Source organism: Alexandromys fortis, unplaced genomic scaffold, assembly GCF_014885135.2.
Source record: "Alexandromys fortis isolate MF-2015 unplaced genomic scaffold, M_Fortis_MF-2015_v1.1 scaffold_129, whole genome shotgun sequence".
Classification (NCBI taxonomy): Eukaryota; Metazoa; Chordata; class Mammalia; order Rodentia; family Cricetidae; genus Alexandromys; species Alexandromys fortis.
Window position 1 is genome coordinate 1,720,554 of NW_026068022.1, and position 20,982 is coordinate 1,741,535.

Below are 20,982 nucleotides of genomic sequence, written 5' to 3' on the forward strand. Positions count from 1 at the left end.
AGGAAGACCTTTATGATAGAATAGAAGGGAATCCAGGACACAAGAAGAGGCCACGCTTGCAGAGACTTGGTGAATAACCTTCAGAAAAAAAGGAGCAGTTTTAAGAAGTGGCGGTGAGACAGCTGGTAAATCACATGCCAAAGAGTGAAGCTACCGTAATCCACAAACGCCCAGCTCAAAATGGACCGCAGACCTAAATGTTAAGGATAATACTGTGGAAAGCTTAGGAACTGCAAGAAGCAAGGCTCAGGAGCTATGAGCTTAGGCTAGCCCATGACTTTAGATAAGACAGGAAAAGCACAAGCAGAAGATTTAAAAAGAATAGGTGAACAGTACGTCACAATAATAATAATAATAATAATAATAATATTATTATTATTATTATTATTATTATTATTATTAAAAGCCTGTGCTGTCGATGCTGTCTAGAAGGTGAAAGACAGCACACAGAATGGGAAAAAAATTACCTGGCAAAGTACATGTTTATACACTCTATCAAGAATTCTTGTAATCCAATTAAATTTAGATAAAGAGTGTCCCAAAATGGGCAAAGGCTTGAAACAGGCATATCAAGGAGGGTACATAGGGCTACCTGAGAAGACACTCCATTGCTCCATTGGTCCATTGGTCCACCTCCTCGCTGCCTATGCAAGTCTTGAGCTGTGCCGTGTGACCACTTGGCCTACATCGCACCACCCTGTTCCTTACCGTATATATGTTGATGTGTTCTGTAGCCCAAGGCAGACCGTGCCACCAAAATAGAAAACCAAGCTTGCTGAATTAATTATGGAAAGATGTAAATTTCATGTAATACCCGAGTGAACCCAGCTGTCAGAAGCACGCTGAGCTCTTTGGTAACCCCCCAGACAGTTTCTGCCTGCTTTACACAACAGCAAGAGAGCGTGTTGACCCTCGGAGGACAGGGCCTGTGGGGTGGGGCTGTGACAAACGCCGCAAGCATCAGACATCTTTGCTGTTGTTTGTCCCCATGCTCTGTTTCCTGGCAGCTTGATGACCACAGGGTCTTGCTGTCTCATCCTGACAGGAAGGCTCTCAATGTCCCATGTCAAAGGTGAGGACCAGCCCTTTGCAGAGATGGCTGGTCCCTACCCTTACTCTCGGGGTCCCTCCGTACCCATCCAAGGGAGGAAAGCTGTGTTTCCTGAGAAGTTTATTGATGGCCTGCTTGCTCGCCAAGTCCTCTGAGGCGAGTTGGACCCCTCCTGGTCTCCCCGCCCAGCACAGGAAAGCGCCTGTGTGGTATTTACGTTATCGGGGCTTCCAATGGGGCCAGCTTTAGTTGCTAAACATTACACTGGAAGCCACATGGAGTGGGTGTACAGATAAGGAGTCTGCTGACAGGGGCAGGCTGTGGAAACTGTGCAGGAACCTCTAGGGCTGCCTCTATGGCAGCTGGTATCCACTTACACCCTGATCCCAAGCTTTGGCGGTCTTGCTGAATCAGCTCTTCCAACCCTTTTCTTGTCTTGTAGTTCTGAACCAAATAGTTGTTTGTCACACTTCTCAGAGTCTAGGAAGGAAGGAGCAGTCTTTGCAGAGGTAGAAATCCCTCAAAAGCTACAGTTCACCCCACAGACACATAGTTAGTCAGTGAAAAATGCATGTGTATGTTCTGATTCCTCACAGCCTGCGGGTGAACAGTAATAATAGCTAAGATGTCGTATATGGCTAATCTGAAGTGGGCATTGGTTCCAGGACGCACACGTACACGCACAACACAGAAACCAAACTCCAAATGCACAAGACCTTGTATAAAATGGCACAGTACTTACATATAGTCTATACAACCCTCCCATACTTTAAATGACCTCTACATGTTTTATGATAACCAATACAGTATAAGTTCTATATAAATAGATGCTTTTCTGTGTTGCTTAAAGAATATGGCCTAAAGAAGTCTGAGTAAATTCGCTATAAACACAATTTTTTTTCAAAGTTTTTAATATGTATTGTTGGTTGGTTCCAAGAGTATGGAACTGGTATATGTGAAATACTGCACTGTATACACACACACATGCTACATACATGATCATGCGCACATACGTGTGTATGTGCAAACATAGAGGTTGTTATTCTGATTTAACATATGAGCAAGCTGGGATGTAGAAGGTTCATAGTGGTTGTCCTGGAGGGCTGACCCCAGCATCTAATGTTTTCCATACTACCTCTGTGAAGGTCAGTGTCTCACAGATGACAGGAGACGAAGAGAATTCTGCATCCTCTTCCTCCCACAAGCTCTGCTCGCTCCTCTTCTGGTGTGCATGGCTTGCTGGTCATTCAGTCTCCTTTTGCGTCATTGAATAGGTTGGATAAGGTTCACTTGTGCATTTTTTTCTTCTTCACAGTGCCCCTCCACTCACTGAGAAGGAAGTTGAGGTAAGTGACTCAAGGACCCTGGGAAATGTAGTAACTCTTTGACAGGTTTACCCAAACCTCCCTTCCTCCAGGGGGTGACCCTGACATTTTTACACAAGAGTGAGAACAAGTGACTGTGGAACATTCTGGATATTTGTTCCCAGCCCACTGCTGAGTTTCCTGTGCCTGCCTCCATTCATGGAGGATTTTGACATGTCTTGTTGGAGGTGAGAAGGTTGCTGGTGCCTCCACCTTCAAAGACTGTCGAGGTGCCATGATGGCAAACTCATCCAGGAAACTACACCAGATTTATTTCAATTTTTAAAAAATGTAGCCAGATTTCCAACTCCAGACTGAATAAATTTTTTTGAGTGATAAAACAACTCACTCAAGGTCTCAGACTCAGGATTTACCAAGATCAAGAGCTGGAAACAAATATTCCAACTGACTTCAGGACACTTTGAGTCAGGCATAGCTAAGCATTGAGACTTGGTCACATATTGAGGCTGGATATTAGAGAATTCCCGTCACCGGGCTGTGAGTCAGAGTCCCCTCAAGCATCTGTACAGACTGACCATGGCAGGTCTTTAATGTCAGATCTTGTCCTCAGATACGCTCTAGCATAGCCATCAGCAAGCTGGAAATAAGACAGACTAGGGAATCAGAGCATCGAAGGCCAAGACCTTGCTCTGCTGCTTCTTCTGTCAAACTGAACAAGTTAACGATGTCTCTAGTCTTGGTCTCTTTGCCTGTAAAATGGGTGTAGGAGTCCTAACTCCAGAGAGATGTTGTGGGGTTAAATGCAGCAATCACAAAATTCACAACAATGTGATGATCAGTAAGGGCTCATTTCCGGCAGAACCACCATCATCATCTAGAGATCAGTTTTTGTCCGGAAATAACTGCCATTGGCCGTGTTACATGAATTTCAGAAGCCAGACAGAGTCAGTGACCACAAAGTATGAGCAGGTGGGGTGGCTTAGTGAGTGGAAGTGTATGCTGTGCGAGTCTGCCAACCTCATGACCCATGGTACCAGAAAGAACCAAGTCCCTGACCTCTCTTGTATGCTGTTACAAACACACACACACACACAACACACACACACAACACAGACAAAGATACAAACACACACACCACAGACAAACACACACACACACACACACACACCCCACAGACAAAGATACAGACACACACACACACACCATAGACAAAGACACCACAGGCAGGGCAGATGAAGCAATTGGAACTGAAGCCCCTCCTTCACTCCCTTCTTATTTCTTGTGTGGAGTCCGTCTATTTTTCCTCCCCAGTAGTGATGTGTTATGGCGAGAGCAGTATTAATAGGATGAGCCTAGTTCTTGGTAGCTCCCTTTCCCCTAGGAATTCCACATCTGAGCAATGCCACCTTTGAAAACTTCATTCTTTGAGGCTGGAGATGGCTCAGTGGTTAAGAGCACCGGCTCCAGAAGACCTGGGCTTAATACCCAGTACCCACATGGTAGTTTACAGTCATCTGTAACTCCATTTCCAGGAGCTCCAACACCCTCTTCTGGCTGCCAAACACCACACTCACTTGGTGTGCAGACATGTGCACAGGCAACACACCCATGCACACAGAATGTTTTAAAACTTAAAAAAAAATTGTTCCTATGAGGTATGTTTCATCTTGGGCTGGAATATTTATTCCTGGAAGTTTATCTTAACAGATCCATACCTGACCTTGTCTAATCTGGAAGTTACTTAAAGCTGACATAGGCTTAGAAATAACAAGGCTAGAGACTATTTGAAATTTGCTTTAAATGCACAAACCTGAAGCTCACCTGCACTTCTTTAGATACATTCAAATCTCCCAACCTCCCCCCTTCCACCCGTTTGCCTCACAATAGATCCCAGTATTAATCCAGACTGCTTCCATGGCTGGCTGCACTGGTCTATGCCCATCTCAACCCAAACCCAGGCGCTCATGCTCTTGATTTGGGGAAAAGTAGGCTGCTATTGTCTGATGGTTATACTTGTGTTCTGGACCTCAAGGGTTGTCTTTTGTGCCTTTGTGTGTGTTCACTGTGAAGGGGGGTGGGTTTGTCTGCATGTGGAGGCCTTGGGCTAGTTCCAAAGACCCTGGTAGAGGGCTTGAGCAAGAATCCCACCGTGGCCTTGCTGGCTGCAGTGACTCCTCCCAGCACCTCTACCACACTCTTGTTCCCAACAGAACGTGTTTGTACAACTGTCCTTGGCCTTTAGAAATGACAGCTACACCTTGGAGTCTAGAATTAACCAGGCGGAAAGGGAACGCAACCTGACTGAAGAGAACACCGAGAAGGAGCTGGAGAACTTCAAGGCTTCCATTACGGTAATTGAGGGCCCAGCTTAAGGAGTCCTTACAGAGCCATGGCCTCTAAGGGTGAGGCCCAGTATCACACTTCTTTTACTAACCAAGTGGTCTCTGGAAATGAGAAGAGAACCAAGGCCCTGACAATCTTCCTCAAAGGACAGGGAGGAGCTGAGGCAGAGATCCTGAAGGTTTGGCCTCAAACCCCTGGCAGCTCCTTAGGAGGGGGCTGGTTTGGCTTGGCTATGACTCCTTTCAGGCCAGCCAGCCAGATGTAATGTGTCTCTACTGGGCTTCTCCAATATCTGGAAGACACTGTGGCTTGGGTTTTGTAGGAGTTTCTTCTCCTGGCCAGGATGAGACCCAGGTCTTGTCTCATGAAAATGAATCCAGGTTTGGCATGGGTCATCTTGTCAGCTTAAACCACTCCAATAAATTACCATTGGCTGGGTGATTTAAGCAATAAACATGCTGTTTCTCTTAGCTCTGGATGCTAGAAGTCCAAGCTCAGGGTTCCAGCATGGTCAGGTCCTTCCTGAGGTCCTCTTCAGACTTGCAGACCACCAGCCCCTCATTCTAGCCCAACATGGTGGAAAGAGAATAAGAGAAATTTCCAGGGCCCCTGACGTATAAGCACTACTCCTGCTTACAAGCGCTGCACTGGGGTGATCTAGTCAACTCCCAAGGGCCCATTCTCCCACCTGCACATTGGGGTTATGTTCTCAGCTTGCACAGGTGGGAAAACAGTTTGAAATCTCAGGGTGATGCCCTTTTCATCCCTCAGTCCTCATCCTCCATCTGGTACCACTGTGAGCACCGAGAGACCTATCAGAAGCTTCTGGAAGACATCGCGGTCTTGCATCGTCTGGCTGCTCGCCTCTCCAGCCGGGCCGAAGTGGTGGGGGCTGTGCGCCAGGTGAGCCCCCACGGCACTAAGCCTTGCTGGCTGGCACTGTTCCAGCTTCAGTAATTAGCACCATGACACAAACAGGGGCAAGAAGTGGTACCACCCCTTGATGACTGGCATTCTCTGTAGGTTGTTGAGACAGTCCAACATACTTGGTGCCTATTAAACTTTGAAGTATTCCTTGAGGAACTGTTTTCTGTGGACTTTGAAATCTGAGGTAGACTGTGTACTGCCTTCCTCCCTTAGAGCTGGTCCACCATAGCTGAGCTAGAGAATTCCCTATGATAGACATTTAATTAGCTTTCCCGGTGTGTTTTATACGTATATGTGACTGGGGAGCCCCTCTCTCTCATTGTTCTTACAAAATACATACTCAGCTCCTACAGAAGCAGTGTTGGGCAGAGCGTGCTTCAGGTAAACCTGCTGTTTTTATTTAACCCACCCGGTAACCCTGTAAAGTGGGCCTCCACCTCCCAACTCTATCCCCAGTGAAGTTGCATGTTCTCAGAAAGATAACTTCCAGAGAGAGGAAAATCCCAAAAATTCCAAACATTTTGAGTGCCTCCATCACATTACAAGTGGAAAACAACTAATTTTCTGCGACAAGACGCAGCCAAAATGCACTAAAAATGTGCACAATTCTCTCTGGGCAACATGTATAATAAGATGAAGAATGTGTTTAGACTTTGAGTCCTATTCCCAAGAGACTTCATCGTGTATATGCTCTATTTCCAGACCTGTCAAAACCCCAGACACTCTCAGTAAGTCAGGGATACTGAAGTCATTCTAGCATCAGTGAGTGGTGGGCAGAGCTGGCGCAGGCCAGATTAGACTCCACACCTGGGCCACGCCGAAGCTATGAAGTACATGGAACCTCCACACAGTGTTGCAGTGCCTGAGTTTCTGTCCAGCCTCCACCCCTCATTCACACCATGGCGGGAGCTCATCACACTCACACTTGAGAGTCACTTGGGGCTGCAAAGCAAGGGTGCTTATGACGGCTGCCATGTATGACTGACTTGATGCATGGAAAGCATTGATCCATGAGACACCGTTGTAGCCATGTCCTGCCACACTGCTTGTGTGAGTAGATGCTCTGAGGGTGCGTCCCTAAGCACCGCCTGGGAAATGAAAGGAAGCCAGGTCACCAGGCTGACCCACCCTTGTGTGTTTCCGGAGAGAGAGCTCCTGACTCAGCACTGTGGCCTAGGAAGTAGGTCCAGCTGGGAGCAACACCAGAAGAACGCTAGGGAAGGGCCAGGTCTCCATCCCACATGGCTGTGGGGACCTTTATAGGGAAACCCCTCTAGTATAGACAGCGCCTAAGCTGGGTCCTCTTGGGGACTCTGGGGTGTGGGGGAAAAGACACTTTCACTGTATGTAACCCTTCCAAATATATTTCCATGTTATCGCCTCTCTTTTCACTCTTCTTTATTTTTACTTAATTATTTTTAAATTTTCATTGTTATATGTGTATGGATATTTTTCCTGTATGTGTATCTGTGCACCACATGTATGTCTGGTGCCAGCAAAAGCCAGAAGAAGGCACTGAAACCCCTGGGGACCTCTGTCTATAACTGGAGTTACAGACAGTTATGAACTACATTGTGGGTGCTGGGAATTGAACCTGTGTCCTCTAGAAGAGCAGTCAGTGCTCTTAACCACTGAGCCATTTCTCCAGCCCCCACTTATTTATTTTTGAGGTGGGATTTCAGTAGATTGTCTAAGGTAGCCTCAAACTCATGACCCTCTTGTCTCAACTACCTGAGAACTAAGGTACAGACATGCACCACCGGTATCCTTCTTAAAGTGGTCTCCATCCCGCCTTGTGGTCTCCGTCCCGCCTTGTGGTCCCTGTCCCGCCTTGTGGTCCCCGTCCTGCCTTGTGGTCCCCGTCCTGCCTTGTGGTCCCTGTCCTGCCTTGTGGTCCCCGTCCTGCCTTGTGGTCTCCACCCCGCCCTGTGGTTCCCCGTTCTGTCTTGTAATCCCATCCTGCCTTCTGTGTCTCAGGGCTCAGTTCCCTCACTGGCTCCTTTGGAGCAGCTCCGACGCTTGTCCCTGTTGCTGTCACTGCTACCAGTCCCATTACTTCTGTCCTGTCTCCATCATACTTGGTCACCCTCGCTTGAGCACTGCCGGTAATCCCTCTTTCTCTGTAGAGTAAGTCAAGATCCCTTCATCTAGCATCTGAAGTCCTTCATGACCCAGCCCTGGAGCACTTCCTCCCAGCAAACCCCAGAGCGTCTTGATTTTTGATATGAAGCGGGCTGTTTGTGCTATGCTGTCTTGCAGAAGCCCTGGGAGAGACCCAGTGTCCCACTGTGATATGGGACGGTGCCCACTTTCATCCTAAACAATTCCTGTCTAGAGAGTAAATCTTCTTCATACAAGTCCCATGAGGAGCTGGCTCTGCCTCCAGATGCCTGCAGTTCCCTGGCCTCGGGCCTTTGTCTGTCCTTCCATGTCCATGCGCCCACGCCCCACATCTGTGACTGCAGACCATCTCCACGAAGCTGTCTCCACCTCTTCTTTCCTAGAGTAAAGCAATCCCTTCCTCCTCTCACTATACAGTGTGTGGCTGCCTGTCTGTTTCTGTCTGAGAGTCCACGTCTCAGCCCCATGTCACAGGCGACAAACTCGCGGGACAGATTCCCATCTGATGGTCCCTGTAGCCCTTGTGTTCTGGCAGTCCAGGGCTGGGCTCAGAGCGGTCACGTGTGGACGGTGCCCTTTCCTCAGCTGTCCATCATGCACCTGTGTCCTCCTTCCTGCAGGAAAAGCGCATGTCAAAGGCGACGGAAGTGATGATGCAGTATGTGGAGAATCTGAAGAGAACGTACGAGAAGGACCACGCCGAGCTCATGGAATTTAAGAAACTCGCAAATCAGAATTCAAGCCGCAGCTGTGGTCCCTCTGGTAAGGAACTGGGCTTCTGTCCCTGTTGTGAGGCCAGGACCCCAATAGTTTTCAGCCCAGGCCACAGGGATCAGGACAGCTTCAGGGCCTGTTTCTACTGGAGGACCCTGCACCTCTGTTCAGAGCTACTCATGGGGCCTTCACAGCAGCTGCTCCAGTGAGGCTGAGGTCCTAGAATCAGAAAGCATCAAGGATACCCAGGACCTCCCAACTCCTAACAGTTAACCAGAGTGGCCGATACCACGCCCACTTTGTGAGTGACCCCAGGCCCCGTACGTCTTGGTGCTTTGGGATCACCCTTTGGACATCACGTGCTAGGAAATCTGGACTTTACTCTGGAAAGCATTAGGGATCCAAGGATTTCCATCAGGAAAATGGATAAACACGTTTCTGGCTGAGGCGGCACCCTCTAAGTGTGGAACATCAGTTACATAACCGGAGCAAATCCGTGTTCCCAGTCCAGACTGGCCTCAAACGCGCGCGGCTGCTTATCTCTTCGTGTCCAGCAGAAATGTTTAAGCATTTCTGCCAAAGGATATTTAAGCTTTTCAGTCACTCAAAAGAGCAGAGCCTGAACATATTCTGTATTTGTGAGGATATTACAGCAGTCCAGGGGAGGGGTGGAGTCCAGGCAGTGGGACACAATGAGAGCCTAGCTAAGTGAGCTACTGCAGAGACAGACAGCAGATGCATGGGTCAGACATATAAGTCAATGATTCTTCGTGTTTTTAAAGTTCTCTACAAGACGACAGAGAAAGACCCACCTGTTTCTGCTCAAGGGAGTCAAGGATGGATGTATCCAGAGAGGTCACCTCTGCAGGGTTTTAAAGTAAAAATCGGAGCAGGAAGTCAGCAAACAGGTGGAGGAAGTGGTGTGTGAGAAGGTGTCAAGGTGGGGGATGGGAACAGGGCGAAGCAACCCATGTGACAAACTTGCAGTGCTGGGGTCACGTTGAGAGGCTGAACATAAGACCTGTCAGACCAAGGCCACCTTCCAGGACACACTGGCAGATAGGCCATGGTCCTGTAGGAGCAAGGAGTCAGTGGAGAGAGGTCATACGACAGGTCCACATTTTATTCTTGTGCTACTCTGACTTCAGGAAGCACAGTGCGTGAGTGGTGTCAAAGCTGAAGCAAGGAAAGCTGAGCTCAGAGGATTTTGCTCAGTCTAGCAGGGAAATGACAGTGCCTTGGACCAGAATCTCTCCCTGGGTGCTGCCAGGGCTTCAAGTCTGGTCCAAGAGGGTGACTAGCTAGAGAAAATAGCTTGTCACATCAAGAATCCCTGAGGAATGCAAACATCCGTGTTACCAAGAGCAGGAGGAGGGAAAGTATAACAGACGGAGAAACCTTTATAAACAGGAGGTTTCACAAGCTTCCTGGGGAGTATCAACGACACTTCCCAGAGTCCAAAGGCCATGCACACATACTCAGGGCTGTCTGCTTTGGATCTCAGCAGTCAGGTTCCTGACCCGCAGGCATCTGGGCCCTGAAATAACTGCTCTTGGCTACACATGGGGAAGGTGATTCCAAGGAAATCCTAGTGTGTTGGTTGGTAATTATTTCTCTACAAGGTTCAGGTCTCATGCACACCAATGTATGTAGGATTTATGGGTAAAGTCAATGTCATCACAGTGGATGCTTATAATGCCAGCACCTGGGAAGTAAAGGCAGGATTATGGTGAGTTTAAGGCTAGCATGAACTATAGAACAAGAACCTGTCTAAAACAAAACCTGAAATACTCATGGGGTAATGAGTTACCTAACGGTCTCATTCATTCATTCTAGGATGGTTTTTGAGTACTTTTGGTATGCCCCAGATGACACAGCCCCAGTCCCAGTGCTGCAACAAAAGCAGCAGACTTCTTGGGCTGGGGCGATGGCTCAGTGGGTAAAGTGTTTGCTGTGCAAGCTTGAGGACCTGAGTTCAAATCCCAGCATCTCATGTGAAAAGGCTGGATGCAGCCACACTGATCTGTAGCCCTGTGCTGGGCAGGAGAGGACGAGTGGGTTCCCGAAGTTGCTGACTAGCTAGCCTAGCAAGCCAGTGAGCTCCAGGCTCAGCGAGAAGCCCCATCTCACAAAATAAGGTGAAGATCAATAAACGAGGATGCTCTGACTTCCGTGGGCACATAGAAATCATCTCACGTACACTCATAGTTTTCATTCACAGTTGAATGCTTTTCCATACATTTGTTAGGTATTTATACTTCTATTTTGTAAATTCTCTGATTATCCCACCTGCGAGATTAGAATTTTATTGATATATTTAAACTCTCACTTATTAGAGTGGTTCTGCTCTTTGGAGTGACCAGAAAACTTAAAAATCCTTTAACCGAAATGCTTACAACTTCCTGCTGGACAAAATAAAATAAGTTGTCTAAAAGAACAGCTGAACCCACAAGAAATGAAATGGAAATAGCCAGAAACAAGAAGAGAACTGAAACCACGCTGACCCTGCGACTTGCTGGGGCCAGAGCCACCCTGCTTATCTGGAGCTGTTTGCCTCCTGTGCCTTATGTGGAAAGCAAAGCCCTTCTAGGGACTGCCTTGAGATAGACTCTATACAAGGAATGAGAGCTCTCATCCACCAGCCAGCAGAGAGGCAAATCCGGAAGCTTGCCTGTTCCACCCCGAGCCCTGGGTGGAAACAAAATCTTCTCTCCTTCCTCCTAGGAAGTACATGGGTGGCAGCGGCAGTGGGGCAATCTGTGGAGATTCTGAAAGAACAGCAGGATGGTGCCTCCAGGAATACGGTCAGCCCCCACAGAGAGGCACACCCTGCACCAGGACACCCAGACTCCTTAGGGCTGGGTGAAGACAAGCCACAGAGTAAAATACACAGTGGAACGGCCCACTGGGAACACAAATCATTAGCCCCACCAAATGGAAGCTTACACCCCGAGAACATCATCTAGTAATCAGAATTTTAAAATCAGCAGAGACATGAAAAGGCAGTGAAAACAGAAGATCAAAGAAAAGTTATAAAAAATGTAGAACTCATCAAAATGAGAAATCAGGCATGTGGGAGACTTGGTAGGTATGGGGGGTGGTACCCACGGTAGAGAGGGTTTCTCGGTATTCTGAGCTCATCCCCTGTCTTATTTTCCATACCCTAGAAGATAGACCAAGCTTTGTAGGAGTCTTCTTGGGCAAACCATGTCCCCTCTGGCCTGAACCCCAAAAGAACTAGTGTGCACGTGGCTCTGGTGTTTTTCCTCCTGGCTGATGACTACCAGTCTCCCAGACTGCTCATCTTGACTGGGACATTTGAGATAGTTATCCAAAATGCAGTTGAAAGAGACACAGTGGTTAAAATATATATTTAAAAAAGGTTTTTGGGACATAGGTCATGGAGAAGAGTCTGCAGTCCATTTGCCAGGTGGTCCCACAGGGGAAACTAGGCACAGAAAACCTTGAGAGAAATAGCCTAGCATCTTCCACAGCTAAGGAAAGACACGAATCACTGGAGTCAGTGGAATAGTGAAGTCTATGGGGAAAAATAAATGCACATGAAATGGAAATGTCAAAACAGAGAAAAATAAGGATTGCAGAGCTGGCTCAGTGAGTAAAGCCCTGGCTGGGCACACATGGGGACCCGAGTTCGGATCCCCAACACCCACAGAAAACTCGAGAATGGTGGTGCGCACCTGTCATTCAGCACTGAGGAACTGGAGAAAGGCAAATCCCAGGACCTCTCTGGCCAGGAAGTCCAGCTGAAACAGCAAGATCCAGCTTCAGTGAGAAATCTCACCTTTCAAAAGTAAGGCTGACAGGGAAAGAAAAAGACATCCAATGTTGACCCCTGGCACATATGAGCATACATGTAGGGTACGTGTGTGCATCCCCCATCTCTCATACACATATAGAAAAGAAAAAGATAAGTAAAGATCTTAAAAGTAATGAGAAGAAAATGTGCAAGTAGACGGTAACTCTCAAGAGCAACCACTGCACTAGAAGGCAAAGTGCTCTGACCCCTGAAGAACTAAGGAGGAATAAATGGGTGGCGTGCAAGGCTGAGGGCTAGGGAAGGCGAGAATAAGAAAGTGGTCCTTTCATAGGTCCCTCTGAAAGGGCAATTAAAGAATGTACTGGGGTGAGGGTGGAGTGGAGCGCCAATCAGTAGGATGCAGGAAAGGATGATGATCAAGGCTGTGTATGAGCATACGGATGGAGCCAAATGAGCATCTGGTAATAGCTAATGGGATGAATAATGCATAACTTGGGGGTACACAAGGTGACCCCAAAATGATGAGGGCTGGAGAGAGTTATTGTTCTGAGCTCTATTTAGGAACAGCCTGGAGATCTTGATTAATTTTAAATTTAAAGCCAAATAATATCAGAAGTTAAAGTCGTGTCCCAAAGATTAGGACTAGAATGGGTAATTTCTCAATTGATGTTAAGAATGGAAAAAATAGAAAAAAATCAAGGACTAAATCAAGGTAAATAAAATATGGATAATAAGATGATAGAGGTAATCACAAGAATTATAGACAGTTTAAAGCTGATAGTTGATAAGATCCTCAAATTAAGGGGAAAAAACAAAGCATACAGCTATGTGGTTTTCAAGGGTCATAGATAAAATATGGTGTTCTAGAGGACAGACAGACATACAGACTACAAGATGCTGGCAAGGCCAAATCAAACTCAACTGGCTTGGAAGATACCTTTCTGATAATTTTTGGACAAATCATACTTGGAAATATATTCAAAAGGACAAGATTCACACTTTTGGAAACTAAAAATATTTTTCATGTATCCAATTATTTTCTGGCTGCACTCTTATGCAGGTACAGTGCTGAATACTGAGTATGAATTGTATCATTTAATATACACAGTAAGGAGAGAAAGGTCTTGTGTGATAGCTCCCTTTGCACTTAGTCATAGTGTGGGTAACACACTGAAACTACTTCGGCTAGCAAACTTTTATTCTGAACACCAAATCTTTCTTGTTTATAGTGTTTCCAACTGTCTGTCCTTTGAGTGAACATGGAATGAGCCTATGTGCTGAGTCCTGTTCACACACTATCTTGGATGGCTCCAGAGCCTACAGTGATGTCAAATGAAGCCCAGAAATTCCCAACTGGGACTTCCTGTAGTGTCTAGTAGAGTTAGAATAAACCGCCTGTTGCAGGTGACTTTCTGCGAGGAGAAAGCATCAGACAATGAAGGATCCCTGATGTTCAGAACTCTGAGTCATCCCTGCAGAGCCAGCTATGATGCATGGATAGTTTGGTGTAATTTCTGTCTGTCTGTGGCCTTTTGGACCCCAACCTGAAACTCACACCCATTTTCTTCTGTTCTCTCCTACTATAGAAGATGGGGTCCCACGCACGGCGCGATCTATGTCCCTCACGATGGGCAAGGTATGCACGGCCAAGGAATTCCCGGGCTCCCAGGAGAAGCATGACAGAAGTTTTCATGGTCTCTCAAGTGTTCGTTCAGTCTTGGACCCATGGGGACCAGCAGAGTATTTAGCTTTCACACTTGCTCATGTGGCCCCTGATACCCCTTATTCCTTCCTCAGGTATAATCTTCCCAGCTCTGCAGTAAGAGACCCTGAAATGATGCCTCCACCATGGCTTCGCCATGGGCATCTTTTACACACAGTCTAGGATGCTACCCAGAGAATAGGGTCTCAAGACATAAAGTGGAGATGTGTTGAGAGATCACTCATGACCAACAGAAAATTTGGGTCAACTTTGGTTCACTCTTTCCATCTTGATTCCTAACACAATCATCACCCCCAAACCAAGCTAACTACTGAATGGTAGAGGCTAGCAAGCTTTTCCAATACCCTCAGAACTATGACTGTTGTTATTCCCAAGACAGGAGGCCTGAATCGCTTCTCTTCCCATAGAACATGCCTCGCCGGAGGGTCAGTGTTGCCGTGGTTCCCAAGTTTAATGCCCTGAACCTTCCTGGCCAAGCTCCCAGCTCATCACCCATCCCCTCCCTACCAGCTCTGGTGAGTATAATGTCACCTGCCTTCTGTCATTTTCTACATTTTTCTCACACCACTGCTACAGAGAGGATGCAGATGGGGACAGGGTCAACAGGGACAGGAAATTTCCAGCATAGACTATGGATGGAGGTACACAAAGCAACCCAGCGTAAACCTTGCCACTGTCCTGAGACTCGTAAGCTGAGCACAGAGGACTCAGGAGGTATACTTCAAAACAGCCACCCATTTGAGCAGAAACATAATTCTTTAAGGAGGGGGTGCTTAAAGAAACCAGCAAAAAACTTTGCAGGGTTCAGGGGGTCACGTCAGCTTTATCTGAAGCTCTGGATTGCAGAGCCTGAGTTCATGAGTTGGGTCTCATCCTGTCTTACTCATCGCAGCATTGTTGACGGCAATGAAACCCCCGAGGGCAGCCCAGGGCTTATCAATAGGAGATCGGCAAGCAAACTGGGAATATCATCATAAAGAATTTCTATAGGTTGTTGCCCATGATTTATTAAAAAGAAATGAAAGTTTATATATATAATAACACATATATTGGAGCATATGTAAAATAATTCTCTCTTATACTTTTAAAATATTTATGATTTATTTTTATTTTATGTTCACTGATATTTTGCCTGCATGTGTGTCTGGGTGAGGGTGCCAGAAGCCCTGGAACCATAATTACAGACAATTGTGAGTTGCCATGCGGGTATTAAACCCAGGTCCTCTGGAAGGACAGCCAATGCTCTTAACAGCTGAGCCATCTCTCTAGCTTCCTGTTTTGTATTTTTAAAAATGGTGTCTCTGTGTAGAACACAAAATATTATAGAAGAAATCACTTGAAATTTAGTAATTATTCTAGGTTTATTTCTGTTGTGATAAAATATCCTGACAAAAGAGAAAGTTAGGGAAGAAAGGGTTTCTTTGGCTTACAATTCCAGGTTATGTCCATCAGTAAGGGTACATCAAGGCGGGAACTCAGCTGTCACAACCACAGACCAGAGCTGGGTACACTGGGGATGGCCTTGGCCTTCCCGCATTAGTGGGCAACCCCCATAGGCATGACCAGAGGCCAAGCTCATCTAGACAGTCGCAACTGAGACTGTCTTCATGGCAACCCTAGGCTGTGGCAAGTTAATAATTAAAAATTAACCATTATAATAATGGTTATTTCTGGATAGTGATAAAACAAATCACTTAATTTTCTTCTTTGCTTTTTTTTTTAGTATTTCTATAGGTTATAAAAAGAAAGGTAGAGAAAAGTGTCCATTTCATACCAGATGACGGCAATTTCTACATATAAGCAAATCTTTTCTATACCTACAGTCTTACTGGGCCTAATGACTTCTCTCTAACACTTCGAACCCCTTTCTCCAGTGGTTTCTCTAGTCACTGTGCACACTAGCACAGCTGTACAGAGAGAAGCTAGTGTACAAGAAACCGGTCAGGTTACTTCAAGCTCTACCGTACACATAGCTAGCGATCACTGTTAAGTTTCTATTACCTTGTAAGTATTTTGTCTGTGAAGTGAACTTAAACTCTGAAATCTTTGAAACAAGGAAACTTGAAGAGCCTGGAGAGATGGCTCAGCCATTCAGAGCACTCAGTTGCTCTTCCAAAGGACCCCAGTTCACTTCCCAGTGACCATGTGGTCGCTCCCAACCATCTGTAACTCCAGCTGCAGGATGTCTAGCACCCTGTTATGGCCTCCATGTGCAATGCAAGTCGATGGTGCACAGACACACATGCAGTCAAGCATTCATACACATAAAAGAAAAATCTTCAATGTTTTTTAAGAGACTAGAAAAGGTTAGTTAGCCACAAACCTTTTTTAATAGAACTACGGTTTGCAACTGTGTACCTTTAGACAACATGATTGACGAGAACCTGTTCTCTAAAATCGCAAAGGCTGCATTGAAAGCATCCTGAGCATGGGTCCCACCCCCAAACTCTGTACATCCACCCTCTCCAGGTGATCCTAGTGTAGGCACAGAGCTGAGAGCCTACGCGTTAGCCAAGACTGCTGCAGCAGGGCAGCACGGGGGCCCAGGAAAACTGTGCAGAAATGTTTGTCAGCTTGAGCACATGTGACGTCAGGCGTCTCCTGGCCTTTGTACTTGGGACAGTACCTGTGAGAACAGTGATGTTTATGTGAGTCCATCCCAGGGCATTCTAGACCCTCGTCTGGCAGGAGGCCTACTGGCTCTCAGGAAATGGGACAGGGAAACTGAGGCTCCCTGCTAGGATGGAGCCTCAGAATGCAGATTGGAAAGCAGTTGGGGAAAAAGGGTAAAAGGAGAAGAGACAGCAGCCGCCCTCCCCAGCATCACCTGGAGCCTGGCAGCCCTGGCTGCTCCCTTCATCCCTCATCCTCACTTCTGGCTCCTGTTTCCATCCAGTCTGAAACGCCCAACGGAAAAGGCAACATTGCCGCCCCCCCGGTGCTGCCTGCACTTTTGGAAAAGTAAGTTTCTCTATTTTCCACTTAATTTTGGGGTTCCTTAGAAAAGCATCCCCATCTTCCTTTCTTTACTCTCATCCTCAATCCAAAAATGAAATAGAAAGAAAATCATTTCCAAGGGAAATGAATTGGACTCTGAGGCCCACAAAGATTGCAGATCGTACTTTGCAACATTCTTGGACCAGGAAGATGCTATGACCGAGGCCAGGTACACTCTGCCTAAGATCCTCAGAGAGGCGGACGGCATCCTCGTTAGCTGGGGATCTTTGGGGCTGTGGACAGAAAGCAGCTGCAATTCCACAGGGCTAATATAACAGGCCCAGTGTGGCAGCATCCATCTCTCTGTGGTTCCCTTCACTCCGGCCACGTCATGCTGATGCCATCGTCCGGATTGTAGCATATAGCTGCTAGTTCCCGGGACCCCAGACAAGAGTATATCTTTAGGAAGATGGATACATCTCTTCCATTTGGGGATAGAACAATTACACGGTTTACACTATCCTGGAAAGCGGGAGGGGGCCCCCGAAACACAGTGACTTTGGACAGAGTAAATTAATTTGTTTTAATCTTTCTGTCAAGAAGTAGAAAGGAAGATACACATTGGCTCGAGAGCTGAGAGGGTCTCCTGGGCCTGACTTTCCCAGGCACCCTTGCAATGGGCAGGCCCTCTCATGCCGAGCCAGAGTGCTAAGGTTCTTCTGTACCGGGGTGGGGAGTGAGGGGATATGGGCAGCTTATAGTTTACTTTTTGAACTTTCTTCATTTGCTTGTTGGGAAAACATGTGGATCACAGCTGCCACCTCTCAAGACTTTCTTTTTGTGTCTTTCCTCTATTGGTGGAGCACAGACGTCATTTCTCTTTTTTGCCTTGGAGCAGCTTGAGCCTTTGATTTCCTGTTGCTCTTAGTAGCCTTGTGTTGTCTGGCAGAGAAAGTGACTGCTGTGCCCCTTGTCAGTTCAGAAATGGTCTCAAGCTCCCTACCTCCAGACTCGGCCTGTGTTCCTCATTCTCGGTGTGTGGGATTGCCAAGTCCCCACTCTCTCAATATTTGTCCCTGTTGTCATCCTTTTCATCACGGAATGTTTCCTCTTCCTTCCTCGCTTCTTAGTCACTCCAGGAAACCTCGAGAGATGACAAATTCATCACCAAACATAAGTATCTAAGTCTATAAAACCTTACCACATACAGCCATGAGGCCTAATCCGTGGCTGTGATCTACCTAGAAATGATCACTTATACTCTCTGAAATTCTGTCAGCCTGCACTTTGAGCTCCTCAGTCTGTTTCAGAGCACTTCCATCAAGGGCCTCTCCCCAGCTCTAGGCCGACAGACCCAGCCAAGGCAGAAGATCTAGGTCCATGCTCTCCTTGGTAGACGCTCTTAGAACTAATGTTCAGGTCAGCTGAGCACTCCAATCCAAGGCACTGGGGACTGTTAAGAACTGGAGATTTGCTCTATAAGAGAATCTGACAGGCAGCCCCAAATCTCTGTGTCAGTGAGTGAGGGTCAGGGATGGTAACACCTTTCACGGGTTTAAAATCAGGAGCTAAAAGGCCAAAGTGAGACTCAGAGTCAAGCCACAGGATACCAGGATGAGTTTGTAGTCTCCCTCCATCCATCCCCAGGCTAGCTTGAAATTGTCATTGGCCATGTGGTTGCTGTGGTTGACTCACCTACTGGAAACATATCCAAAGAAATATGGCTGTAAAGAGGGGAGGGAGGTCTAAAGGAAGGAGAAACACCAGAGAGACCACACAGTAGCAGCTCTTTCTTGTAGAGTCAGAAAAGATATTCGTTGATTTTTTTCCTCCAAATGCACAGACCTGGAAGCGTCATAGATCCCCAAGTGGCCAATAGTGGAACAGTGTGCAGGTGAAAGTGAACCCATGTCCTCTCTACTTGTATCCAGATGCACCAACTCCAGTTAGCCTAGTCACGTTGTTGAAGAGAAATCGTTTTTGCATTGAGCTTCATGTTAAATGATCCCATTTCCTGAGTGTCCAGACAAGGGAGGGGAATGGCTAGGCATGCGACAGCACAGCCACGTAGCCTCTGGCCAGTCCATAGTACAGAGCAGCTGACTATACTGTCTGTCCCCTGTGAGCTTAGAGCGAGCCAAGAGTCTTGCTCTTGTAGGTCATTTCATAACAAACCGCTCTTCAACTCAGCAAAGGTCCAGAGATCTATAGATTTAAATGTATATTAGAGAATGGTTTTTAGTTATCCTTACACACATAGGGAGAGCTGTGTGTCCGTGGCCTTTTATTCTTTCCTTCTTTTGACAAATGCTTTCAGGGTCAGTTTCTCAAGGAGTACTAGTCTAGTGGGAAAATCAGACAGGAAGCAGCCTATTTTTCCACAGTGCGATGAATGTTGTCAGAAGGAAGTGCACGTTGCTAAGGGACCAACACATGAGAAAATGTGCCCCTAACCTCGTGTGGGTGTAAGATGAGGTGGGGCTCAAAAAATGTTTCCACCTAGAAATCTGCTTTTAAAGTGAAGCCTAGAGGTTTTATCATCAACGAGTTGAATGGGAGGTTAAGGGCATCCCAAGGTAGTGGGGGAATTCAAAGAAAGATGATGACTGTGGTGGTGGTGATGACGATTCTTGTTCTCAGTCAAAACACATTCCTTGCGTGCCAGGTGCCTTTCCCCTTGCTTGCTGTCCATTCCATATCAGCCCTGCCAAGGACCTCATAGGTAGATACATGATTAACATCTCTGTCTTATTGATGAGGAAAATGATACCCAGAGATATGCTCCCTGAGCTTAGACAGCTGGAAGATGGCCTGGCTCAGGCTCTTAACCTCTTAATAGAACAGAGGACATCAGAGGAGCTACAGAGGAAGGGAGGAAAAGAGGACTCTCTGGGGGAGAACCCGGTGATCAGATGGCCATGGAGAGTGGGACAGAGCAGGGGATGAGAGGGTGTATGCAGAGCCACTCACAAAGGAATCAGCAAGGCTGGGGCGTGGGGGTGTTAGTGGGTTATTTTTATGATAAAGCCATGATGCAGGCATGTCACAGTGCAGTGCTAGCTATTGGTTTAAAAATCATTCTCTTCTGTGCTTTTGAAGCAGCCAGGGTCATTGAATTTGCACAGCAAATAATCTATCCCCCTTATCGATTGTATTCTAGAGAAAACTTTACCCCAGGATAATTATCATCCAAGAATCTGGGACTGGGTGCAAGGAAGCAAGGAAGGTTCTATAGCTCACGTTCTCTGGAATGGGCTTATCAAAAGAAGTCACTGAATTGGGATGATTTAGCAACATTGCTGAGTTCAAGAGGCAAGATCTGCCCTTTGGAAAAGATTGAAGTCACTTTCAAATACTGCTCACCAATAAACTGATATCCAGCGTGGCCAACAGTTTACTTTGGGCAAACAGACACCATGTGACTGGGAGCTGGGCACAGTGATAAACACAGTTACGGTTTAATGGCTCGCTCAGAAAGAAGGCACAGGATTCCAGGCTGAGGACAGATGCCACAGTCCACACAGTGATCCCTGACACAGGCACAGATTGTGTCCAGCTCTTGTTTACAGAGATGAATGCAGATTCTCTTAGACCAAGCCTAATTCTAGGCTCTCAGGAAATTCTCATTTACAGATAGGATCTGTTCATTTCACTAACTTCTTGTGCAGGATTAGACAAGTCACTGTGAAGCTGGAGTAATGGAAGCACTCTAATCTGCACCAGGCACCTTCCAGACCTTTCCAGACAGCCCTCTCCGTGATCATGATCAGAGGGTGGGATAGGTCGGTGGAAAGGCATTCTGCCTTTGTACAGAGGGAGATGACAGATCCACTTGAGAGGAAGGAACGCCTTGCAAGGACAGTAGACAGCCCTCCCACAGACCAATTATTACTGCAGTTAAGGTCAGAACCCAATCAGCCAATGAAAGGGGCCAAATTAGTAGAAGAAAATCTAAAAGGATTTATTCAATACAGTTATATTGGGAAGAAGAACAGAGATCCAGTGACCCTCTGCCCAATGTATCTTCAGTCCCAACAGGAGGCCTGGGTTTAGGTAGAAGGCC

General features: G+C 46.7%; 1 protein-coding gene across 6 annotated transcripts in view; it reads left to right on the top strand.

Moving 5' to 3' along the window:
- Window positions 1–20,982, top strand: part of Irag1 (inositol 1,4,5-triphosphate receptor associated 1) — a 112,107-nt gene that overhangs the window by 74,116 nt on the left and 17,009 nt on the right. For all 6 annotated transcript variants that reach the window (XR_007595574.1, XM_050163385.1, XM_050163386.1 and 3 more), the window contains 7 exons: window positions 2,367–2,397; window positions 4,587–4,727; window positions 5,491–5,622; window positions 8,388–8,529; window positions 13,846–13,895; window positions 14,390–14,497; window positions 16,879–16,943. Coding sequence is in view for 5 of the 6 variants with exons in the window: in XM_050163385.1 (XP_050019342.1) it covers window positions 2,367–2,397; window positions 4,587–4,727; window positions 5,491–5,622; window positions 8,388–8,529; window positions 13,846–13,895; window positions 14,390–14,497; window positions 16,879–16,943 (669 nt within the window). In the remaining variant the exon portion in view is untranslated. The remainder of the gene's footprint in view (window positions 1–2,366; window positions 2,398–4,586; window positions 4,728–5,490; window positions 5,623–8,387; window positions 8,530–13,845; window positions 13,896–14,389; window positions 14,498–16,878; window positions 16,944–20,982) is intronic.